This window comes from Dryobates pubescens, chromosome 17 (assembly GCF_014839835.1).
Source record: "Dryobates pubescens isolate bDryPub1 chromosome 17, bDryPub1.pri, whole genome shotgun sequence".
NCBI lineage: Eukaryota > Metazoa > Chordata > Aves > Piciformes > Picidae > Dryobates > Dryobates pubescens.
Window position 1 is genome coordinate 24,384,432 of NC_071628.1, and position 21,925 is coordinate 24,406,356.

General features: G+C 53.0%; 1 protein-coding gene across 1 annotated transcript in view; it reads left to right on the plus strand.

Annotated features, from left to right (window-relative positions):
• MYO9A (myosin IXA) overlaps positions 1-21,451 on the plus strand; it is a 221,133-nt gene extending 199,682 nt beyond the window's left edge. The window contains exons 30-42 of the mRNA XM_054169279.1: positions 860-976; positions 1,851-2,039; positions 2,961-3,008; positions 5,226-5,337; positions 7,084-7,145; positions 8,459-8,651; positions 10,559-10,687; positions 11,628-11,733; positions 12,899-13,030; positions 15,903-16,026; positions 19,088-19,290; positions 19,547-19,689; positions 20,729-21,451. Of these exons, the coding sequence (XP_054025254.1) occupies positions 860-976; positions 1,851-2,039; positions 2,961-3,008; positions 5,226-5,337; positions 7,084-7,145; positions 8,459-8,651; positions 10,559-10,687; positions 11,628-11,733; positions 12,899-13,030; positions 15,903-16,026; positions 19,088-19,290; positions 19,547-19,689; positions 20,729-21,213 (2,043 nt within the window). The 3' untranslated portion in view covers positions 21,214-21,451. The remainder of the gene's footprint in view (positions 1-859; positions 977-1,850; positions 2,040-2,960; positions 3,009-5,225; positions 5,338-7,083; positions 7,146-8,458; positions 8,652-10,558; positions 10,688-11,627; positions 11,734-12,898; positions 13,031-15,902; positions 16,027-19,087; positions 19,291-19,546; positions 19,690-20,728) is intronic.
• Positions 21,452-21,925: the final 474 nt, after the last annotated feature.

Sequence of the window (21,925 nt, forward strand, 5' to 3'; positions counted from 1 at the left end):
GCCACATCCAGTCCCCTCTTGAACACCTCCAGGGATGGGGACTCCACCACTTCCCTGGGCAGCACATCCCAATGGCCAATTCCTCTTGCTGGCAGGAACTTTCTCCTCACCTCCAGCCTAAACCTCCCCTGGCGCAGCTTGAGACTGTGTCCTCTTGTTCTGGCACTGCTTGCCTGCCCGGGAGAAGAGACCAACCACCAGCTGGCTACAACCTCCCTTCAAGTAGTTGTAGAGAGCAAGAAGGTCTCCCCTGAGCCTCCTCTTCTGCAGGCTAAGCAAGCCCAGCTCCCTCAGCCTCTCCTGCCGGGGCTGTGCTCCAGACCCCTCCCCAGCCTCCTTGCCCTTCTCTGGACACCTTCAAGTCTCTCAATGGCCTTCTGGAACTGAGGAGCCCAGAGCTGGACACAGGACTCCAGGGGTGGCCTAACCAGTGCAGAGTCCAGGGCAGAATGTCTTCCCTGCTCCTGCTGGCCACACTATTCCTGATCCAAGTCAGGATGCCATTGGCCTTCTTGGTCACCTGGGCACACTGCTGGCTCCTGTTCAGCTGCTGTCCACCAGTACCCCCAGGTCCCTTTCTGCCTGACTGCTCTTCATCCACTCTGACCCCAGCCTGTAGCACTACCTGGGGTTGTTGTGACCAAAGTGCAGCACCTGGCACTTGGACTTACTGAATGCCATCCTGTTGGCCTCTGCCCATCTGTGCAGCCTGGCAAGGTCCCTCTGCAGTGCTCTCCTGCCCTCTAACAGATCAACTCCTGCTCCCAACTTGGAAGTGCAGGTCAATGCTGCTTTACCCCCCCCGGTACTGTGCTGCAGCAGAGGTTGCCTGGGTGCATAAAGGCCTTTGGTTCCCCAGATGAATGAGCTGGATAGTGAGGACAGCAAGAAGGACACGCTGGTGGACGTGGTGTTCAAGAAGGCACTGAAGGAGTTCCGGCAGAACATCTTCAGCTTTTACTCCTCGGCGCTGGCGGTAAGTGAGCAGGGGACAGGGGAGAGCTTAACGCTGCCAGCAGAAATGAGATCTTGGAATCATTTTGGTTAGAAGAGGCCTTTAGGATCATGGAGTCCAGCTGTTAACACAGCACTGCCAGGGCTCCACTAAACCACAGTCCTCAGCACCGCATCTACAAACCTTTTCAATCCCTCCAGAGATGGGGACTTCACCACTGCCTTGGGTAGCCTGGGCCAGGGATTAACAACCCTTTTGGGGAAGAAACTGTTCCCCATGGCCAACCTAAACCTCCCCTGGAGCAACCTGAGGCTGTTTCCTCTTCCTATCACTTGGTTCTTGGGAGAAAAGACCCAACTCCACCTGGCTCCACTGCTGTCACCAGAGGCCTATCCCCACAGGCCTTCTAAATAGCCCCTCCCCAGCCTTCCTGCCTGTTCCCTTCAGATACTGAAATACAGCTCTAAGGTCTCCCCAGAGCCTTCACCTCTTCAGGCTGAACAGCCCCAACTCTTCCAGCCTGTCCCCACAGGGGAGGTTCTCCAGCCTTCTGATCATCTTGGTGGCCTCTTCTGGACTCATTCCATCTGGTCTGTCTCTCTCTTGTGTTGGGGCCCCCATAGCTGGACACAGTCCTCCAAATGAGGTCTCAGCAGAGCAGAGCAGAGAGGCAGAATCAGATTGTTTGTGTTCTTTGAAACTTTGGGGGTGTCCTTGTTATCCTTTCCCATGAACTGTAGATTTGGGCTCTCTCTTCCTCTTTAGCCAGCTCTCAAGGGGGTTGGACTGGAAGATCCCTTCCAACCCCTACCATCCTGTGATGGTGTGATGCTGAGCAGAGAAGGCAGTGAGGAGTGTACAAAAAGGGTTTGTTTTGCTTCTCTTTCCTGGGAAGATGGACGATGGGAAGAGCATTCGCTATAAGGACCTCTACGCCTTGTTCGAGCAGATTCTGGAGAAGACCATGAGGCTGGAGCAGAGGGACTGGAGTGAGTCTCCAGTTAAAGTCTGGGTCAACACCTTCAAAGTCTTCCTGGATGAATACATGATAGAGTACAAACCCCTGGACTACACCATGCTGAAGGTAGGAGCCACTTCTCTTGAGCGCCTTGAAGATGTGGGATCTGTCCTCCTGTGAGGCTGCCCTCTGTAGACACATGAGCACCTCTGCTCTCTTCTCTGCTTGCAGCTGAGCTGGACAACAGACGATGTGATTCATTGGTTGTGTTTCACTGGGCTCAGCAAACCCCAGTTCCCATCTGGGCTGAGCTGGGCCTTGGCTGATGCCAACATGTTGATGTCTTCATGGCAGAGCTGCACCCATCTGTGGGTGGTTGGCAAGGCAGTTCCTACTGCTTCCTTTTTTCATTTTGGATTTGTTTTCAGTCTTTGAGGGAAAGTGAAAGAGATCCAAGCTTTCTTATCCTCCTCACTTCTTCCTTCAGCTGGGTTGCAGGAGAAGGGGACATGAGCAGGGCTGTCCTTGGGGCCTAGGTACAGTTTGTACAGCAGTCAGAGCTTACAGTGTGCCTCTCACAAACCTGATCTCCTGCTTTCTGCTCCCTTTTGTCTGCAGGGACAGCCATGGGGTCTCAGTCTGGCTTGGGAGATGGTGTTCAGTGTATGACTATTCCAACTTCTGGCTCTTCATGCTCTGAGTCCTCCCCAGGCTCCTCTCTGTGCAGTTTTTCTTTGGAGCAGGCTGAGCACCAGCTGTGGCTGCAGTGCTGTGCTATGTTCTCCTATGTTCTCCCCATGATAGGAGAGCTTTAGGTCACTGATGCTGGTCTTGGAGCTAGAGCAGCAGGTGACCTCAGCTCTGGGATGAAGATGGGGACAGTTGTCAAGGGGATTTCTGAAGATGAGGTGATGCATTGGGGATCTCTCTATAGTGGCTGTCCTGGGGCTGCAGGTGCACTGGAGGGTGAGCAGCGTTGGCCATGACTCTGGACCTTCACCTGGGGAAATTGTCCATAAATGCACTGAAATCTCTCCCTAATTCCAGGTGCCAAAAACAGAACGGAAAAAGAGAAGGAAAAAGGAAGCAGATGTGGTGAGTTGAGCTCTCTGTGCCCACTGCCTAAATTACTCCTGTCCTGGTGGCCAGAGTATGAGTGATAAGAGACCTGCTCATGACACATCCTGTGCTGAGACCTGAACATCACACTGTGGTGAAGGTGCAGCCATGAAAAGACATATAGAATGGTCAGGGTTGGAAAGGACCTCCAAAGGTCACCTAGCCCAACCTTCTCTGCAGTCAGCAGGGACATACCCAACTAGATCAGGTTGCTCAGAGCCCTCTTGAGCCTCACCTTGAGTGTCTCCAGGGATGGGGCCTCAACCACCTCCCTGGGCAACCAGTTTCAGTGTTCCACCACCCTCATGGTAAAGACCTTGTTCCTAACATCCAATCTCAATCTGCTCTGCACTAGCTTGAGGCCATGCACTAGAAAGACAGATGAGGTGGATTTGGTTTGCTTGGTCAAGGCTGGCTGGAGATTGTTCTCTGAAAACTTGTCCCACATTGGTTGAGAGAGTCAATCATAGAATCATAGAATGGGTTGGGTTGGAAGGGACCTTAAAGGTCATCTAGTCCAAGCCCTCTGCCATGGGCAGGGACACTTTCCTCTAGACCAGGTTGATTATTGACTCATGCAGCCTGGTCTTAAACACTGTCGGGGTGAGGCATCCACAGCCTCTCTGGGCAACCTGTTCCAGTGTCTCACCAACCTCACAGTAAAGAACTTCTTTCTATTGTCCAACCTACATCTGTCCTGCTCCGGTTTCACACCCTTGCCCCTGGTCCTATCACCATAGGCCCCTGCAAATAGTTCCTCTCCAGCTTTACTGGAAGGCCTCCACAGAGCCTTGTCTTCTCCTGGCTGAAGAACCCCAACTCTCTCAGCCTGTCCTCAGAGGAGAGGTGTTCCAGTCCTCTGATCAGCTTTGTGGCCTCCTCTGGACCCTCTCCAACAGGTCCATGTCCTTCTTGTACTGGGGACAGGAGAGCGGCTTGCAGTACTCCAGCTGGGGTCTTACCAGAGCAGAGCAGAGGGACAGAATGCCCTCCCTTGGACCTGCTGGTCCAAGACATGGTTAGCTTTTTGGGCTGCCAGTGACCATTGCTGGGTCATGTCAAGAGTTACTGTAAAACTGAGAGGGACACAGCCAGTGTTGGGCTGGGCTCTGTTTTTAACACCTCTGATACCCAAGATGTCAGAGGTTACATATGGTGGTGCTAGGGAGGATGCAGGTTCAAAGCCAAAAGCCACCACGGATACATAGAAGATCTTCCTAAGATGGAGAAGTTGGGCAGCCAGCCACAGCCAACCACAATTTCTAACCTGCTTGCATGAGGGTTTGCTTCCTGCACAGGCTTAGGTGTCTCTTTGGGTGGCCTCTGAGGTTTATTGGGCCAAGAAGGAAACAAAACCAGCAAATAAAAGCAAGTGACAGCTACAAGCTGGAGAGCTGCTCCTGATCACCTCCCCCTTTTAGAATAGAATAGAATAGAATAGAATAGAATAGAATAGAATAGAATTAACCAGGTTGAGATCATCAAATTCAACGTATCAGCCAACGCCATCTGATCAACTCAGCCATGGCACCAAGTGCCTCAGCCAGGCTCTTCCTAAACACCTCCAGGGATGGGGACTCCACCACCTCCCTGGGCAGCACAGCCCAAGGGCCATTTCCTCTTGCTGGGAAGAACCTTCTCCTCACCTCCAGCCTAAACCTCCCCTGGCACAGCTTGAGACTGTGTCCTCTTGTTCTGGCGCTGCTTGCCTGGCAGAAGAGCCCAACCCCCAGCTGGCTTCAACCTCCCTGCAGGGAGTTGGAGAGAGCAAGAAGGTCTCCCCTGAGCCTCCTCTTCTGCAGGCTAAGCAAGCCCAGCTCCCTCAGCCTCTCCTGCCAGGGCTGTGCTCCAGACCCCTCCCCAGCCTCCTTGCCCTTCTCTGGACACCTTCCAGCATCTCAAAATCTTTCCTAACCTGAGGGGCCCAGAAGTGGACACAGGACTCAAGGTGTGGCCTAACCAGTGCTGAGCCCAGGGCACAATGACCTCCCTGCTCCTGCTGGCCACACTGTTCCTGATCCAGGCCAGGATGCCATTGGCCTTCTTGGTCACCTGGGCACACTGCTGGCTCCTGTTCAGCTGGCTGTCCACCAGTACCCCCAGGTCCCTTTCTGCCTGGCTGCTCCCCAGCCACTCTTTTGCAGCAGAGCAGACACCCAGCTCCTCCTCACCACCCAACCTTTCCTGTCACAGGTGGAAGAGCACAACGGCCACATCTTCAAGGCGACGCAGTACAGCATCCCCACCTACTGTGAATATTGTTCCTCCTTGATCTGGATAATGGACAGGGCTTCTGTTTGTAAATGTAAGCACCCTCACCTGCCTCTGTTTTTCATGTGCCTGTGTCACACTGATGATCTTTAGGCTTCTGAAAGGCATTTTGCTTCTGTCTCCTGCAACCCTGCTGTGAAATAATTTGGGGGGTTTATGTTAGAAAGAGGTTTTGGGATAGATCCTAAGGGTTCATGATGTCAGTCAATAAATCCATCCCAGCAGTCCTACCTCATGGCACTGGAAGGGAGTTTTGTGCCTGGGAGCTTTGTCTTAAATAGAATAGTTTGGGTTTAAATAGTTTGGGTTGGAAGAGGCCTCGAAGATCATCCAGTCCAACCCTCAACCCAACCCCCCACCATGGCCACCAAACCATGGCCCCAAGTGCCATGGCCACAGGTTTCTGGAACACCTTCAGGGATGGTGACTTCACCACCTCCCTGGGCAGCCTATGCCAATCCCTCACCACTCTTGCAGCAAAGACATTTTTCCTCATATTCATCCTACCCCTCCCCTGGCACAATTTGATGCCATTTCCTCTCCCCCTATCACCTGACACATGCCTTACCCCATAATGTCATCCCACGTGGGCAAACCATATTTAAGTGTTCTGGTGAGAAGGGATGGTGGAGTGGAGGATAGCAAACATCCAGCTTCAGCCCAGCAGAGGCATATAGGTCCTGTGACCATGCTCAACTCAGCTGGCTCTGCTTGACCTCCAGACAATAGTGAATTCTGGGGGAGATCAGGAAAATGGTGAAGGACTGTTGGGAAGGGCTGATCCATCCCTTTGGTTTCTCCAACATTTCATTGGTCAGGTTGGAATTATCAAGCCTGAGGTGTTTCAGGCTGATGTCCAGGGCAGGAAGAATACAAATGAGGTGCTCTTAGAATCATAGAATCAACAAGGTTGGAAAAGACTTCAAAGATCATCAAGTCCAAGCTGTCACCCAACACCTCCTGACAACTAAACCATGGCACCAAGGGCCACATCCAGTCCCCTCTTGAACACCTCCAGGGATGGGGACTCCACCACCTCCCTGGGCAGCACAGCCCAAGGGCCAATTCCTCTTGCTGGGAAGAACTTTCTCCTCACCTCCAGCCTAAACCTCCCCTGGCACAGCTTGAGACTGTGTCCACTTGTTCTGGGGCTGCTTGCCTGGCAGAAGAGCCCAACCCCCAGCTGGCTCCAACCTCCCTGCAGGGAGTTGTAGAGATCAAGGTCTCCCCTGAGCCTTCTCTTCTGCAGGCTAAGCAAGCCCAGCTCCCTCAGCCTCTCTTTACAGGGCTGTGTTCCAGACCCCTCCCCAGGTTTGTTTCCCCTCTCTGGACACCTTCCAGCATCTCAAAATCTTTCCTAAACTGTGGGGCCCAGAACTGGACACAGGACTCAAGGTGTGGCCTCACTCTGTCCCCAGCCTGTAGCACTGCATGGTGTTGCTGTGGGCAAAGGGCAGCACCCAGCACTTGGACTTGGACTCTTTCCAACCCCTTGGCAGGATTCCATGTCTGACAGCTCAGAGTGACTCAGGGAATATTTTCTGAGTTGATCCAGCTGATTTATTGTTACTATTTTTGGTAGTGTTCTAAGGACTTCCATCTGGGACCCATAAAATGAAAGTCTGAGTGGATCTGATAAACTTGGCCCCTGGGCACTGCTTTTGACCTGCTAGTGCTGAGAGGAGCTGCATGGTTCATATGAGACCATGTTTCTCCATCTATCTCGATGATTAGAGAATATTTTGGATTATTAAATGCTGTGTTTTGTTCTTGCTTGCAGTATGTAAATATGCTTGTCACAAGAAGTGCTGTCTTAAAACCACAACCAAGTGCTCCAAAAAGGTAAAGGTTTCTCATTTCTTTTTCTCTGTCATTCAAGACCCTTCAGACAGAATGCCCAACCTTGTCTAAGAAGTACCAGACAGCCTCCCTGAAGCGGTGGGATTAGTTTTCTTTTTCCTCAGAACTCATCTGAACAGATTCATTGGAGATCTGTATCCCAGAGTCACAGACTCCTAGGGGTTGGAAGGGACCTCAGAAAATCATTGAGTCCAACCCCCTGCCAGAGCTGGAATATTTGAGTATGTTGGGGGTTTGGATCATGGAATCACAGAATGGGTTGGGTTGGAAGGGATTTTAAAGCTCATCCAGCTCCAGCACCCTGCCCTGGGCAGGGACACCTCCCACCAGCACAGGTTGCTCAGGGCCTCATCCAGCCTGGCCTTCAACACCTCCAGGCAGGAGGCAGCCACAGCCTCCCTGGGCAGCCTGTGCCAGAGTCTCCCCAGCCTCACTGCAAAGAATTTCTTCCTCCTCTCCGGTCTCAGTCTCCCCTCTCCCAGCTCAAAGCCATTGTCCCTCATCCTGGCACTCCCAGCCCTTGTCAAAAGTCAATCCCCAGCTCTCCTGGAGTCCCTTCAGGTACTGGAAGGCTGAAAGCTTCCTGGAGCTTTCAGTTCTCCAGGTTGAACAACCCCAACTCTCCCAGCCTGTCCCTATAGGGGAGGTTCTGTAGTTTATATCCATTGCCCCTTGTCCTATCACAGTGCACATTGAGCAGAGCCTATCCCTGTCCCCTCCCTCTTGATCCCCAGCCCTCAGATATTGATAGACATTGATCAGATCCCTCTCAGTCTTCTCCTCCCCAGACTGAACAGCCCCAGGGCTCTCAGCCTCTCCTCATCAGGCAGTGCTCCAGGCCCTTCAGCAGCCTTGCAGCTCTCCCCTGGACTCTCTCCAGCAGATCCCCTGTCTGGGGAGCCCAGAACTGAACGCGATACTCAAAATGAGGTCTCACCAGGGCAGAGTAGAGGGGGAGGAGAACCTCCCTTGATTTGCTGTACACACTCTGCTGAATGCAGCCCAAGACCCTATTGGCCTTTTTGGCCCCCAGGGCACATTGCTGTCCCATGCAGAGCTTGCTGCCCACCAGCACTCCCAGCTCCTTCCCCCCAGGGCTGCTCTCCAGCAGATCCCCTCCCAGCCTGCACTGCTGCAGTTTATTCTTCCTGCCCAGGGGCAGGACTCTGCTCTCATCCTTGGTGTCGTCTGCAAACTTACTAATGGTGGACTCTATCTCCTCATCCAGACCATCAGATCCAAGAGCTTCCTGGAAGAATTCTTAACCTCTCTTTTTTCTGCTTTCTGGCCCTCAGTACGACCCTGAGCTGTCGCCTCGGCAGTTCGGGGTGGAGCTGTCACGGCTGACCAGCGAGGAGCGGGCGGTGCCGCTGCTGGTGGAGAAGCTGATCAACTACATCGAGATGCACGGGCTCTACACAGAGGGCATCTACAGGAAGTCAGGCTCCACCAACAAGATCAAGGAGCTGCGGCAAGGACTTGATACAGGTAAAAGGGTGGGGAAAACAAACCACACGGGGGAGACAAATCGCTGCTGCGGCAGGGAGGATGGAGGTGAGGGAAGCAGGAGGCTTTGTCGGGATCAAACCTGGGGGCAGTGCCACCTTCCCCAGCTGTGGGCTGGGCAAATGATGCTTGCAGATCATAGAATCTTAGAACTGTTGAGGTTGGAAGAGTCCTTTGAGATCATCCAGTCCAGCTGCTCACCCAGAGCTCCCAATCCCAGCACTGCTGCTAAGCCACTGCCACTGAACCACATCCCTCAGCACTACATTCACGTGGCTATTAAACACCTCCAGGGATAGGGACTCAACCACCTCCCTGGGCAGCCTGTTCTGGTGCCTGAGAACCCTTGCTAGGAAGAAAATGTTCCTAATCTTCAACCTGAGCTTCCCTGGCACAGCTTGAGGCTATTTCCTCTTGTCCTGTCACTTGTTGTGTGTGAGAAGAGCCTAAACCCCACTTCACTCCAACCTCCTCTCAGGGAACTGTAGAGAGCACTGAGGTCTCCCCTCAGCCCCCTCTTCTCCACACCAAACACCCCCAGCTCCCTCAGTTGCTTCTCATCAGCCCTGTTCTCCAGACCCTTCCCCAGCTTTTTTCCTCTTCTCTCAATGTCCTTGGAGTGAGGGCCCCAAAACTGAACCCAGCACTCAAGGTGTAGCCTCACCAGTGCTGAGTAGAAGGGGACAATTGCATCTCTTGACCTGCTGGCCACATTATTCCTGATCTAAACTAGGATCATTTGCCTTCTTGGTCACCTGGGCACACTGCTGGCTCATCTTCAGGCAGCCATCAATCAACACCCCTAGGTCCTCCACCAAGCAGCTCTCCAACCACTCTGCCCCAAGCCTGTAACATTCAGGGGGTGGTTATGACAACACTTAACACTTGCAGCACTTAACACTTGACTGAATCTCATCCTATTGGCCTCACCCCATGGATCCATTCTGTCCAGTTCTCTCTGCAGAGCCTTGGTGTCCTCCAGCAGATCACCACTGCCTCCCAACTTGGTGTTGTCTGCAAAAATACTGAGGGTGCCCTCAACCCCCTCCTCCAGACCATTGATAAAGATGTTAAAGAGAACTGGCCCCAAGATTGGGCCTTGGGGAACACCACTGGCGACGAGCCACCAACTGGAGATAGCTCCATTCCCCAGCACTCTTTGGGCCCAGCATCTCCAACCCAAACTCAAGTCAGTGACTCATGGGTTTTTGGGGGGCAATACATGAAAAAAAGTCCCTCTATCTGAGGGGGAACACTGCCTTACTTACACTTTGTGTCAGCAGGAAGAGACATCCTGGTCCCACCTAAGTCTCCCTGCCCTGGACGATGAATATCTAATTTTGACATGTGGAGCTGAGATCAGCTCCTGGAGTTCTTGTCATTAAACACAGTGTGGTTTTGTGGTGGCACATGGACATTTCCTAGTGTGGGGAAGTGTCCCATGGGCAGGGACACCTTCCACTAGATCAGGTTGCTCAAGGCATCATGCAGCCTGGAGGTGTGCAAGGCCAGGTTTGATCAGGGACAAGGGCGCTGAGCTGGAAGAGGGGAGCTTGAACTGGAGATGAGGAAGAAATTCTTTCCAGTGAGGGTGGGGAGATGCTGGGAGGCTGTGGGTGCCTCCTCCCTGGAGGGGTTCAAGGCCAGGCTGAATGGGGCCTTGAGCAGCTTGGTCTAGTGGGAGGTGTCCCTGCCCATGTCAGGGAGGTTGGAGCTGGATGATCTTTAAAGTCCCTTCCAACCTAAACCATTCTATGAATTGTAGACTGGTTTCGGTTGGAAGGAACCTTTGAAGGTCATCAAATCCAGGCCCCAGCTTTGCAAATAGCTTCATATTGATCATTGTCTCTTTTTTCCCCCTTTTGTCCTCCACCTGCTGCCAACCCCAGACATTGACAATGTGAATTTAGATGACTACAACATCCACGTCATTGCCAGCGTCTTCAAGCAGTGGCTCCGAGATCTGCCCAACCCGCTCATGACCTTCGAGCTCTACGAGGAGTTCCTGCGAGCCATGGGTGAGGAGCTCCTCCCTCCACCAACCCATCCTTTGGCAGAGGGAACAGCAGTGATGACATCTGTGTTGACTCTTTGTCCCAAACAGGCTCACAGGAGGTTAGGGGTTGGAAGGGACCTCTGGAGAGCTTCCAGTCCAAGCCCCTGCCAGAGCAGGAGCAGAGAATCCAGCACAGGTCACACAGGAACACATCCAGATGGGGCTGGAAAGGCTCCAGAGAAGGAGACTCCACAACCTCTCTGGGCAGCCTGCTCCAGGGCTCTGGGACCTCAAAGTGAAGAAGTTCCTCCTCATGTTGAGGTGGAACCTCCTGTGCTGGAGTGTCTATCCATTGCCCCTTGTCCTACCCCAGGGCACAAGTGAGCAGAGGCCTTCCCTGTCCCTTCCTTCCTGACCCTTAGCCCTCAGTTATTGATAGACATTAATCAGATCCCTCTCAGTCTTCTCCTCTCCAGACTAAACAGCCCCAGGGCTCTCAGCCTCTCCTCCCCAGGCAGTGCTGCAGTCCCTTCAGCATCCTGGTAGCTCTCCCTTGGACTCTCTCCAGCAGATCTCTGTCCCTCCTGAACTGGAGAGTCCAAAACTGGACACGGTATTCCAGGTGGGGCCTCACTAGGGCAAAGTAAAGGGGGAGGAGAATCTCTCTCCATCTGCTGGCCACACTGCTGAATGCAGCCCAGGACCCTATTGGGCTTTTTGGCCACCAGGGCACATTGCTGTCCCATGCAGAACTTGTTGTCCACCAGCACTCCCAGGTCCTTCTCCTTGGGGCTGCTCACAAGCAGATCCCCTCCCAGCCTGTATTGGTGCACCCACTGGTCCACCTACTGGAGCTTTCTACTACTCTGGAGGGATTATCTCTGTGATAAAACAATCAGTCCTTAATCTACAACAGAGGAAGAAGCAGAAGCCAGCCCTGAATGCTGGTGCTCTCTCCACAGGCCTCCAGGAGAGGAAGGAGACAGTGAGGGGAGTCTATTCCGTCATTGATCAGCTCTCCCGCACCCACCTCAGCACCCTGGAGCGTCTCATCTTCCACCTGGTGAGGTATGTGGGGCCAGGGCAGCTTTGGACAGTGGGCAGGGGGTGGGTGATCAGGCATCCTTCATAGCAAAACAGCTAAGACTGCAGCAGGAGGGCAGAGGGAAAGGGAAAAGCTTTCAGGTCCATCCTGCCTCTAAGGAGGTTGCCCCAGAGGTCACCAGAGGTTTCTCCAAGTTCTCCAAGTCATGTTTGTGTTGATGAGCAATAATTCACAGTGCTCCTGCTGCCTGTGGGTCCACGGTGCCTCTCACCACTGTAGGGACAGGTTTTTTGGGGTGCAAAACACCAATTGTTTATGTGTCTTGGGAACATCTGAGGGACCTATTGCAAGAGGGATCTGGACTACTGGAAGGTGTCCAGAGAAGGGCCACGAGGATGAGCAGAGGGCTGGAGCTGCTCTGCTGTGAGCACAGACTGAGGGAGTTGGGGTTGTTCAGTCTGGAGAGGAGAAGGCTCCCAGGAGACCTCATTGTGGCCTTCCAGGATGTGCAGGGGGCTCCAAGAAAGCTGGGGAAGGACTTTTGAGGGTGTCAGGGAGTGATGGGACTGAGGGGAATGGAGCAAAACCAGAAGTGGGGAGATTCAGATTGGATGTTAGGAAGATGTTCTTCCACATGAGGGTGGTGAGAGCCTGGCACAGGTTGCCCAGGGAGGTGGTGGAAGCCTCCTGCCTGGAGGTGTTTGCAGCCAGGCTGGATGTGGCTGTGAGTACCCTGCTGTGGTGTGAGGTGTCCCTGCCCATGGCAGGGGGTTGGAACTGGCTGAGCCTTGAGGTCCCTTCTAACCCTGACATTCTGTGATTCTATGATCTTCAGGTTTGCCTTTCTCCATTGTATCTCCCAGGAGGTGGCCCCAGAGCTGTTGTCTCCAAATGATGCTTGTGTTGATGAGCAAGCTCCACACTGCTGAGGGTGCTCATGGTGCCTGCAGGTCTGTGGTGCCCCTCACCACTGCAGGGACAGTATTTTGGGGTGAAAACCACCAACTGTTTGTGTGCCTTGGGAACATCTGAGATGTTTGGCTTTCCCCATCGGGCAAAGCAAAGAGGAGGACAGAGCAGTATGCCTGCTAGGAGAACAAGATAGCACCGTAGAAATGTCCTGTCCTCTAATCACCCAGAAGAGGTGGAGGTGCCTTCACCTGATTTCTCTCTCCATCCAATCTTTAGGATTGCCCTCCAAGAGGAGACCAATCGGATGTCAGCCAACGCCTTGGCCATTGTCTTTGCCCCCTGCATCCTGCGCTGCCCTGACACCACAGACCCTCTGCAGAGCGTCCAGGACATCAGCAAAACCACCACGTAAGAGCCTGCTGCTGGAGCATCCACAGGCACAACCAGTACCTGCTGCTGCAGCATCCAGAGCCATAACCAAAAACCTGGGATTGGATCATTCAGAGCCATAACCATTATGTAGTTCTGGGTGATCCAGAGCCATAGCCAAGGGGAGGTCATGCTTCACTAATCCAATTGCCTTCTGTGATGTCATTACTGAATTGGGAGGTGCAGGCAGACCAGTGGCTGTAGTCTACCTTGAACTTAATAAGGCTTTTGACACTATCTCCCGTAACATCCTTGTGAGCAAGCTCAGGAGGTGTGGGATAGAGGAACAGACAGTGAGATGGATTAGGAGCTGCCTACACAATAGAGTGCAAAGATTGGTGGTCAGTGGTGCCAAGCCCAACTGGAGAGCTGTAACCAGTGGAGTCCCCCAGGGATCAGCAGTGGGTCCAGACCTGTTCAACATCTTCATCAGTGACATTGATGAGGGGACAGACAGACAGTCTGCTCAGCAAGTTTGCTGATGATCCCAAACTGGGAGGCTTGGCTGAAACACCTGAAGGCTGTGAGGCCATTCAGAGACTTGGACAGACTGAGAGCTGGGCAGAGGGGAACCCAAGGAGGTTCAACAAGGATGAGTGCAGAGTGCTGCACCTGGGCAGGAAGAATAAACTGCAGCAGCACAGGCTGGGAGGGGATCTGCTGGAGGGCAGCCCTGTGGAGAAGGACCTGGGAGTGCTGGTGGGCAGCAACGTGCCCTGGGGGCCAAGAAGGCCAGTGGGGCCTTGGGGGGCATTCAGCAGAGTGTGGCCAGCACATGGAGAGAGGTTCTCCTCTCCCTCTACTCTGCCCTGGTGAGACCTCACCTGGAATATTGCATCCAGTTCTGGGCTCCCCAGTTCAAGAGGGACAGGGATCTGCTGGAGAGAGTCCAAGGGAGGCTACAAGGATGCTGAAGGGCCTGGAGCACTGCTGGTGAGGAGAGGCTGAGAGCCCTGGGGCTGTTTAGTCTGGAGAGGAGAAGGCTGAGAGGGGATTTGATTAAAGTTTATAAATATCTGAGGGCTGGGGGTCAAGACGGAGGGGACAGGCTCTGCTCAGCTGCACCCTGGGGTAGGCCAAGGGGCAATGGATATAAGCTGCAGCACAGGAGATTCCACCTCAACAGGAGGAGGAACTTCTGCACTGTGAGGGTCCCAGAGCCCTGGAGCAGGCTGCCCAGAGAGATTGTGGAGTCTTCTTCTCTGGAGCCTTTCCAGCCCTGTCTGGATGTGTTCCTGTGTGACCTGTGCTGGATTCTATGCTCCTGCTCTGGCAGTGGGCTTGGACTTGATGACCTTCAGAGGTCCCTTCCAACTCCTAACATCCTGTGAGCCTGGTCCTGTGATAACCATTACCTGGTGCTGGATCATCCAGAGCCATAACCATGACCTTGTGTAGATCATCCAGAGCTATAACTATTACCTGCTGCTGGTTGATCCAGAGTCATAACCATTATGATGTCACCACTCACATCTAGATGACCCTCAGTACAGTCAGATGGCTCAAGAGCAGAGAGCTTTAGCAGGGCAGTGATGAACACACATTAAATGCATCTTCATGGAGATATTTCATGTTCTCTCAATCCCCAGAAGAGTGTTGAAATATAGAATGGCTCAGGTTGGAAGAGACTTTAGAGATCATCTACTCCAACCCTCCTGCCATGGGCAGGGACACCTCCCACCAGCCCGGGTTGCTCAAGGCCTCATCCAACCTGGCCTTGAACACCTTCAGAGAGGAGGCATCTACAGCCTCATTGGGCAGCCTGTTCCAGTGTCTCCCCATCCTCACTGGAAAGAATTTCTTCCTCCTCTCCAGTCTCAATCTGCCCTCCTCAGGCATCAGTCCACCCCCTAAAGTCTAAGATCTAAAAATGGAACCTGGAGACGCAAAAAACCAACAAACCCTGGCACAGACTGCCCAGAGAGGTGGTTGAATCCTCATCCCTGGAGGCATTTCAGAGAGGCAGAGATGTGATGCTGAGGGATGTGGTTTAGCACCAGACATGGTAGAGTTACAGAATGGTTGGACTGGATGATCTTAAAGGTCTTGTCCAAGCACAATGACTCTATAATAATGGAAAGCAACCTGTTGAGGGCTGGACTTCTGAAAGAGGAGGCTTTTGTTTAAGCCTAGGATGTGCTTGGAGACCCAACTGGAAGAAGCAACAGGATTTCTCTGTAGCTTCTCCCTTAGACTTCAGATGTAGCCCATCCTCTGATTTTATGACATGGAAAGGTGATTTTTTACCCCCCAAACACAGCATGAAACAGCCCAGCTGAACACTTAGAGCAGTACTGCGTGCACACAAGTATAGGATCAGAGAATCATTTGGTTTTGAGATCATCCAGCCCAACCATCAACCCGACCCCACCATGGCCATCAAACCATGGCCCCAAGGTGCCATGGCCACAGGTTTCTTTAACAGCTCTAGGGATGGGGACTCCACCACCTCCCTGGGCAGCCTCTGCCAATCCCTGACCACTCTTGCAGCAAAGACATTTTTCCTCCTCTCCAACCTAACCCTCCCCTGGCACAATTTCAGGCTATTTCCTCTCATTACCTGCCTTCTCCAGGCTTCTGTTTCCTTCATCCCTCTTCCAAGAGGGGAAATTTCTCTGGTTGGATCCTTGGAGGTCCTGAATTTCGCTAGCCCAAGTTCCTCAATCCATCCATCCATAGCCCATTATCATGTTTTTAATGAGGATTTCCACTCCCCTGCTGATTCTAGCAGAGGCTTTCTCCCTCCCTGCCTTTCCACCAGGGCAGATCTTCAGGCAATAAGAGAGGAAGCTCCAATCACATAATTTCCTCCTCCCATTCTGTCCCCTTTTGGGTTTTTCTGCCCCCTTAGCTGTGTAGAGCTGATCGTCCTTGAGCAGATGAACAAGTACAAGGCTCGTCTGAAGGACATCAGCAGCCTGGAGTTTGCGGAGAACAAAGCCAGGAGTCGCCTCTCCTTGATCCGCCGATCCATGGTGAGCTGCCAGCACCCTTGCTGTCTCCTCCTCTCCTCTCCTTGCCCCTGAAGCAACCCTCCTTTATCTTCCTTTGCTTATCCCAGCCTCCCCTACCCCTTGCAATCTCCTGCACCCTTTCCTGCAGGACAGGGCCCCTCCACCCTGCAGTGGCTCCTGGGAGTCACACCAAAGCAGCAGGCGGTGGGAATGGTCTGTAGACATGTATTCACTCCAGCTCAGATGCTCCTGATCAACAGTTCCACCTTCATCTGAGCTTCTTTGGTCCTGGCTTGAGTCAAGCTTTTCAAGGGCTGGCTTGACTTTGTCCCACTGGAGACCCAGACCATCCTGTTTTGTGCTCAGTCACATTATCTGAACCCAAAATTATCTCCACAAAGGCTCTCCCTGCTCCCTCACTGCCTCTTTGGGAGCCTCAAACCCATCTCATTGAGCTTCCATGCTTGCCAGGGGGCTGGCAGGCCACACGCTGTGCTTGGCTTGTTGGGCTGTGGGAGAGGGTCACGACGCGGTGCAGTCACCCCAGCCTTGAGCAGAGGAGCCAAGCAGCCCTTGTACTTGGGCCTACCTGCTGTGCTCCTCAAGCACACTTCCCTCCTGCTTTTTTTCTGGGAGGATGAAATCCAAGCAGAGCCTGCCTGAGGTTTGTGGGGCTGATGCTGCAGAGCTGCTTTGTTCATCCTGATTAACAAAAACTAAAACCAAAGCCACCCTAAAAACCAAACAAAATTGGGGTTTTCTTGGAGGGTGGCAGCATGTGCACTCTAACCTTCTGCTTTCCTTTTCATCTCCTCTCTAATCCAGAAGCCTGTACTAATTGCAGTTAGATTTATGAGCATAACCCGCAGCTCAATCCCGGTATGTATGACCCCAGCGTGCCACCACCGCCGCTGCCGCGTCTCCGTTGTGTGTGTCACCACTGCTCATTCCAGCCCCGTCTGCCGCCCATTGCCCCTCACCCTGCCAGCCCCCGCCCCCCAGTGGCTGCTGCCCCCCCAGCAGCTGCTGCTCCCCCCAGGGCTACCCCTTCTCTTGCAGGTTGTCCCACCCCAGGCAGCAAGAGTGAGGGGTGGCTGACGCTCAACCATCCCTGCAGGCAGCTCCTTGGCAGGTTGCTCTCCCCTCCCTTTTCCCCACCCTTCTTTTCCTCCTTTAATTTCTTTCTCCATCCTGTGCCTTCCTCTGCTTTGCTTTGCTTGCCTTGTCCTGTCCCTTCCCACCCCAACTTCTGCTCTCTCTGGATTTGTTTCAGCATTGATTTGCTTCAGCAGCACTTGTGTGTCTTAGAGATGGTGGATGAAACCCCTAGCTCAGATGCCTCAGAGATCATGAGGCATCCAAAGGTCTCCTTCACCTTCTTGAAGGAGGAGCACCAACACAAATTCAGGACACCCAGGTTTGAACTGGGAGGGCTTCAACAGCTCCTGTATTCCACAACTCCATCCTGGATTGTGTTTGAGCTCCTGTGGTGAGACCACAATGGGCAAGGAAAGCAGCTGGAGATGCTGCTGGGGCTGTTTCCCTTCATCCTGGGTTCAACCCATGCTGTTTCTCCTTGTCCTTCAAAACCTGTGAGGGTCAGGAGGTTTAAAAGAGCAGAATTTGAGCTCTGCTCCCTGGATGCTGTTCTGCAAGCAAGCCACTTCACAGAGGCTTAAGTCCACGAGCTGGTGGGATCTTTGGGATCTGAGGGCTTTTGACTAATAGGATTCAGGTAGCTGTGCTTCAGCTCAGCAGCCCACGTGAGAAGGTGGCATCAGAAGAACACCAGGGAGTGGAAGCAGCTTTGCTGCCCGAAAGAGGCCTCTGAGATGTGACATTGAAAGATGAAAGGGGCAAATTTGAGTTTTAAAGATAAAAAGGGAGGGTCTTTTACCCTGCAAACCTGCTCTGGGCATGTGGGTTATCAGGAAGACTCAGGGATGTCTCCACTGCAGGGTTTAAATTGTCCTACACTGAGAACAAGCTCTTCAACCACAAAGAGATGCAGGTTTAGCACAGAATCACACAAAGAATGTTAGGGGTTGGAAGGGGCCTTGAAAGATCATCTAGTCCAACCCCCCCAAATGCTGGGTGATGGACACAGCTCAGGCTGGCTGACATCTCCTAAGTCCTCATGGGTTCAGGTTCTCGAATTTAGAAGACTACCGGGGTCTGGTGATGATAAGGGTTAAGAGAAAAGGTGTCCCTCATAACCCCAAATCCATCTTATTTTCCACTCTGTGGAGCAGAGCTGGTCCTCAGAAGATTAAAAGTCTTCCTCCACAGTTTCCATCCCAATCTAAGCCCTTTTTTTTGTCATCAGTTTTGATGTTAAAACTAGATGGTTCTTCAGAGCTGCGTTCGATCTCCTCGTAATTAACATTTATTGGCTTACCGTAGACCGTTGGAGGTGGTCTTGGATCTCCTGTGCTTGAGATCAGAGCATGGATAGAGTCTGAGTTATCATTTGCCAAAGGAGTCAGGGAAGACCCTTGTGATGCTCCGGAAGTTCCGAGGTGTGTGAGGGAAGGGAATCACAGAATTGTCAGGGGTGGAAGGGGCCTCAAGGATCATCCAGTTCCGACCCCCCTGCCATGGGCAGGGACACCTCACACTAGATCAGGTGTGTATCTGACAATAAAGTAGGAGCCAAGTGCCATGAAATCAAAGCCCTGGTGATGTTGCCACCCACGGTCAACACGGCCCCTTGGCAGGTCAGACTTCCCATCTCATGAGCTCTGGGATTTGCAGAAACTCCTCCTGCTGCCAGCTGGGCTTGCTTGGAAGTCCAAGTTGCACTGGGTCCATCAGCTGGTAACTGCTCCAGTGGTGCAATCCTCACCATCTCCGCCCTCACTACCTCCATCCTCACTCCCTTGAATGTGTTGAGTCCTACTGGTACCTCTCCCTGCCTGGGGTGAGGTTTCGGAGCATCCTGGGTGCGACCACTGGTGGTTCACTGAGGCCTGATGGCCAGGGCCGTCTTCATAGCTCTTTGGGAGAGAGCAGTGCAGCTGGCATCTGAGGTGGCTGCAGAAGCACTTTGGCTGATGGTGGTGACGCTGTTGTCTCTCCCCAGGGCAAAGGACGCATGCGGCGCGGCGCCTACCCCAGCCCCACATCTCCTGTGGCCGTGCGCTTGCCCTCGGTGACAGATGTCCCTGAGGAGACCATGAGCAGTGAGGACGCCATGGAGATGGAAGTGACGGAGCAGCAGCAAGTGGCCATGCAGCAGGAGGAGAAGGTGCTGACAGAGCAGATTGAAAGCCTGCAGAAGGAAAAGTGAGTCTGGCCGAGGGCTCAAGCCATGGCCCCCTGCTCTGGACTATCTGTAGGTGTTACTTGCGGTCACACAGTTGATGTGCCTCTTGTAAGGGGACCTGGGGGACTCCATACCTCCAGGAGCTCTTGGCATGTGTGCAATCACTTCTGCCCTCCGCTTTGGTCCTGTTGGGTCAATGGGCTTGGGTTGGTCATCCCTTCTCCTTGCCTCTACTTTGGACCTGTTGGGTCAATGGGCTTGGGTTGGTCTTGGCAGGGAGGAGCTGACATTTGAGATGCTGACGCTGGAGCCCCGCGCCTCTGACGATGAAACCCTTGAGTCTGAAGCCTCCATTGGCACCGCTGACAGCTCTGAGAATCTAAACTTTGACTCTGAAGGAGCCATCTCAGATCGCTCAGGTAAATCCAGCTCTTGGGTCTACCATGGAATGGATTGGGGTGGAAAGGACCTCCAGAGGTTGTCTAGTCTAGCCTCCCTGCGGTGATCAAGGACATCTTCAACCAGAGGAGCTTGCTCAGGTTTTCCAGTAGCCTGCAGGGGCTTTAATCGAGGATCTCCTGCCCACAGGAACTTCAAAGCCACTAATTGAACTGGGTGTAAGGAGGAGGAATAAGGGTTAAAAGGTGTGGGAGGTGGGTGGTAGCACCCGGGGTTTGGCCAGATTTGGCAATGACGGAGGTTCTTGGGATCAATACGGCTGACCAATATGATCAGTACTGATCCCTTATTGTTCCAGCATTGCAGACCTATGGCTCAGGCCTATGGTGAAAGCATGGCACAGTAAAGCATGGAAGGAAAGGAGACAGGACAGGCAGGAAAAGAAGTACGTAGCAAGGAAACTGCTACAATTTATATAACCTTGGTGTGCCTCGTTGGCATGGACTCATTGGTTCCCTATGAGTGACCACACATCACACTATGGTAGATTATTGGTCCAACTACTGATGACACACGAGGGTTGTTGATGCAGGTGCATGTCCTGTTGTCCCGAGATAACTCACTATGTTTCTAGCTACCAGCATCTTGTTTTAGTTACAGTGCTGCAGGCACAGCACTGTTTGGTACACTGCTAGCTGGCTCTGCACTTATGCTGAGCATGGCCTACCACCATGTCGGGCTCTAGGCCTGCACTGCCAGATTGCTCACACCGCTTGTAGCTGGCATTCCCACACCGGGGTTTAGTGGGGAGGTGGGGGCTCCTCCAGCACAGCCACATCATCCTTGGTGAAGCCCCCCTGGCAATGTCATCCTGGCTTCACGTCCCATGTGCCCAGGGAGAGCACCAGGATGCTGGCTGGGGTGGTGGGCTGGACATTGCCAAGGTAGTGGTTGGACTTGGTGACCTAAAGGTCTTCTCCAACCAAAACTGTGTCTCTTTGACTTGATGCTGGGTAGTAGCAGGGTGTTAATCCTCTGATGGTCTTTCTCCCAATGCAGAGAGAAGTGTAGCACTTACCTCCCTGCGCCCCGCCAAGGTGGAGGGGCCCAGCCGCCTGCGAAGGCATCCCAGGCCGCGGCCTGACCCGGCAGACCCAGCTGACACCTCCATCTCCTCCCCCACCTCCTCCCAGTCGTCCACCTCCTGCTTGCCCCACCTGCCCCGGAAGCGCTTCCAGATGTACTCCAAGTCGCCTTTCTACCGAGCGGGGGGCTCCAGCGAGCCCCCGGAGAGCTGCGCCAGCCCCGAGGGCTTCTCGGGACCTCTGCGGTACCCTGAGGACCGGCCTCAGTTCACCACCCGTGGGACCTTCAACCCAGAGAAGGGCAAACAGAAACTGAAGAGCATCAAAACTCCCCCCTCCAAAACCAAAGAGCCCCCAGATGGGGGGACAGGGGGAGGACCCCGCAAGAAGAACCCCGAGGCCGACTGCACCGCCACCCAACCCCTCGTCCTCCTGGGGAGCAACGAGTTCATGGTGTGAGGTGCCGGGGGCCAGGGAGCGCCGCCAGTACCCGGTGCCACCAGGAGGGGGCATTCACAACTGCACAAGGCTGGTGGGGGACAGTTTTGATGGTAGCCTTAATGGTTTGAGACAGGTTGGGGGATGATGGGACTGAGTCCCTTGGGCTGGGGAGGGGTTTGGCCTGGGGATGGAGGGGCACCAGCCAGCTCCTGCAGCCTTCCCCTTGGAGCATCTGGGAGCATTGCATGGGATCACCACCGCCAGCTCTGCTCCGGCCCTCCGTGTTGACCACCTGGCCCCCACCACCGCCGAGTGCATGGAGCAGTGTCAAAATCTGCCAAAAAGAATCACCTTCCCCCCCACTTTTTTAACATGACCTAACCACCTGCCCCCTTTTTTTTCTTATTTTCTTTTTTTTTTTTTTGAGCCCATCAGTATTAATAATAATAATAATAATGATAATGATAATGATAATGATAATGATAATAACTGTCAAGGACTACTTGAAGCTATATTTGTTTATATGCCGGTGACTGGAGTCTGTTGTAAATAGATATATTTATATTATTATTTTTGTTAAATATTTGTCCCTAGACAGAACCTTTATTATTTTATTATTTTTTCCCTTTCCTTTCCTTTTTTAATTTGTTTTGTTTTGTTTTGTTTTTACTTCTTGGTTGCTCTGGGTGTTTTTTTTCTTGGCTGGGGAGGAGGGAAGCGATGGGCTGAA